General features: G+C 49.8%; 1 protein-coding gene across 1 annotated transcript; it reads right to left on the bottom strand.

Annotated features, from left to right (window-relative positions):
* Window positions 1-883: 883 nt before the first annotated feature.
* On the bottom strand, window positions 884-1,897 carry NOG (noggin). Its single transcript, XM_027882427.1, has one exon. It carries the CDS (start codon window positions 1,803-1,805, stop codon window positions 1,134-1,136), a length of 672 nt encoding a protein of 223 aa, XP_027738228.1. The 5' UTR covers window positions 1,806-1,897; the 3' UTR covers window positions 884-1,133.
* Window positions 1,898-2,579: the final 682 nt, after the last annotated feature.

Here is a 2,579-nt window from a genome sequence, read left to right as displayed (position 1 = left end):
GTCACAGGATCAGCCTAATAACGTGTCTGCGCTGAAAACCCCCAAAGCCCAGGGGTCAAGTTTCAGCAGTGTCCCACCACAATGGTAGGTGTGAAAGACACGTGTCCCGTTGTAAATGAAATGTCAAGCAGTTAAAAAAAAAAAAAAAAAGGAGGAAAAAAAAAATCCCCGAGCAGCTGCCGCCGAGCGCGTCGGGGGCTGCGCGGCCGCGGGAGCGGCTCCGAGGGGGGACAGAGCAGCGCCGGGACCCCCCCGCGGCACCGGACCCCCCGGCACTCCGGCAGGGTAGGTGCCGAGGAGTCCCTCTTAGCAGAGTCGTGAGCAGGTTCCCACCTCCCCCTGCCACCACGAAACGTCCTGCTGAGCGTGGAGAACGAGGAGGAGAGAGAAGAAAGCCCCCCCGACGGCGGCCAAACCAAAAAGCAAACAGAATCCAAACGGCTCGTGTTTTAGTGGTTGACTTTAATTCTGCACTGCACTTTTACTACAAGGATATAAAGAATAAATAGCAGATACTCTTCATTTACATAGGATTAAGTCATTCAAACTGTTCTCTCTATTTACAATAACATTGTGCTCTAGGCGTTTATTCACTTTTATTTTAAATCTAAAGTCCGTAAGGAAAAAAACCCCAAAAACTCACACACACGCTTTCCAAATAATGGAAAATAGCTTTAAACGTTTTCTTATCAAAAAGTTTGGTTTGTATTTTTTAATCCTTTTATTAAAAAAAAAAAAAAAAAAAAAAAAAAAAAAAAAAAAAAAAAAAAAAAAAAAAAAAAAAAAAAAAAAAAAAAAAAAAAAAAAAAAAAAAAAAAAAAAAAAAAAAAAAAAAAAAAAAAAAAAAAAAAAAAAAAAAAAAAAAAAAAAAAAAAAGAAAAAAGAAAAAAAAAGATACATTAGCAACGATCAGGGTAATAGTCTTAAAAATACAGTAGGCTCTGATTATTTCACGAGTAATACTGACCTTTTAATAGTATATTAAACCGGTGCCATATATACACACAATATACATTCTCCTACACGTTACAGTGCATTACAATGTTAACCAGAAAGCAAATGTCTTTTATTTCTGTTGCAGCAAAGGTCCACGTGAGTCCGCTGGAGAAGGGGCGAGAAGGTAAGTGCCAGCCCTAGCAGGAGCACTTGCATTCCGAAATGATGGGGTACTGGATGGGTATCCATGTGCACCTCTGCCCTCCCCGGCGCTGGCACCTCCACCTCAGGATCGTTAAATGCACGGACTTGGCAGGTTTGCAAACCATGCCTTCGGGGACTGAACAAGACCTTTTACTGTAGCAGCTGCCCACTTTGACATACCGGGGCCAAAAGCGGCTGCCGAGATCGTTCCACGTGTATAGGACCGGGCAGAAGGTCTGGGACCAAAGCCACATCTGCAGCTTCCTGCGCAGCTTCTTGCTCAGCCTGTGCTTCTTGCCCGGCTGCAGCCCATCGTAGAACTCCAGCCCCTTGATTTCGCTGGGCATCGCTCCCGAGGGTCTCTGCCTGAGCAGCAAGTCCAGCTCAGCTAGATCGTCCACTCCGAGCCGGTCCTCGGGCAAGGAAATAGCCATAAAGTTAGGGTCGAAGTGTCCGCCCATGAGGTTCCTTAGCAAGGTCTCGTTAAGATCCTTCTCCTTGGGGTCAAAGATAGGGTCCGGGTGCTCGATTAGATCCACCAAGGGCAAGTTGTCGCTGGGAGCAGGTCGGATGTGCAGATAGTGCTGGCAGGCTCCCTGCTCTAGCCGGAGACCCAGCAGAACCACCAAAGCGTATATAGTCACAAGGCACTGGGAATGATCCATCCTTGGGAGACCGGTGGGGGGGGGGGGAAGGGGGGCTGGGTTCACCAAACAGCAGGGGAAGAAGGTGCAAGCAAATACATCAGAAAACTTGTACGGGGATATCCAAAATAGCTCGTCTTTGAGGGGATCACCTCCACTCGCCGCACCACCAGCAAAGACAGCCCCCTGATAAGACCGGAGAACAAGCCCCCTGCAAACACTCTCTTGTAGCCTTCTCTATAAAATTTCTCCTGGTGGAGCCGCTCCAAAATTCTGCTGCGGTTGCTGCTTCTTCTCGCCCTTCCCGGGAACGGGAGATGCCTCTTTTTGTTGAGAATTCTGCTGGCTGCTGCCGCTCCTCGTTGTCTGCCCGTGCGTGTGGAAGAAGTTGCTGCCGATTCTTCCTCCCCGCTCCTCTCCGCCGTTTGCAAAGCAGCCTCCTCAGCAGCAACAGCAGCCACGCACGTTGGCACCAGTTTGTCTGCTTTGCAAGGACCCAAAGCCTTTAAATTTCCTGCACTTTCAGCTTCATCTCCATGGAAACCACAGACTCTCTCCTAACCCACCCCACCCCCCTGGAAAAAAAAAAAAAAAAAAAAACCACACCACCACACACACAACACAACCCCCACTCCCACAAAAGTCCAGGAGAGCGCGGCTTTCCCCTTCCCACCGGCAGGCACCCTCTGCTGGGGAAGGCTGAGGCGGGAGCCGCCGCCTCCCCCCGCCCCTCCGCACGCTGCGGCCGCCGCGCCCCGGGCGGGAGATGCTGCGCTGCCCGGGGCACCGCCCGGC

This window comes from Empidonax traillii, unplaced genomic scaffold (genome assembly GCF_003031625.1).
Source record: "Empidonax traillii isolate 1590-97213 ecotype Southwest subspecies unplaced genomic scaffold, ASM303162v1 scaffold105:size1093405, whole genome shotgun sequence".
NCBI classification, from domain to species: Eukaryota; Metazoa; Chordata; class Aves; order Passeriformes; family Tyrannidae; genus Empidonax; species Empidonax traillii.
The sequence above is the reverse complement of the archived record's forward strand: the minus strand, read 5'-3'. Positions and strand labels throughout refer to the sequence as shown.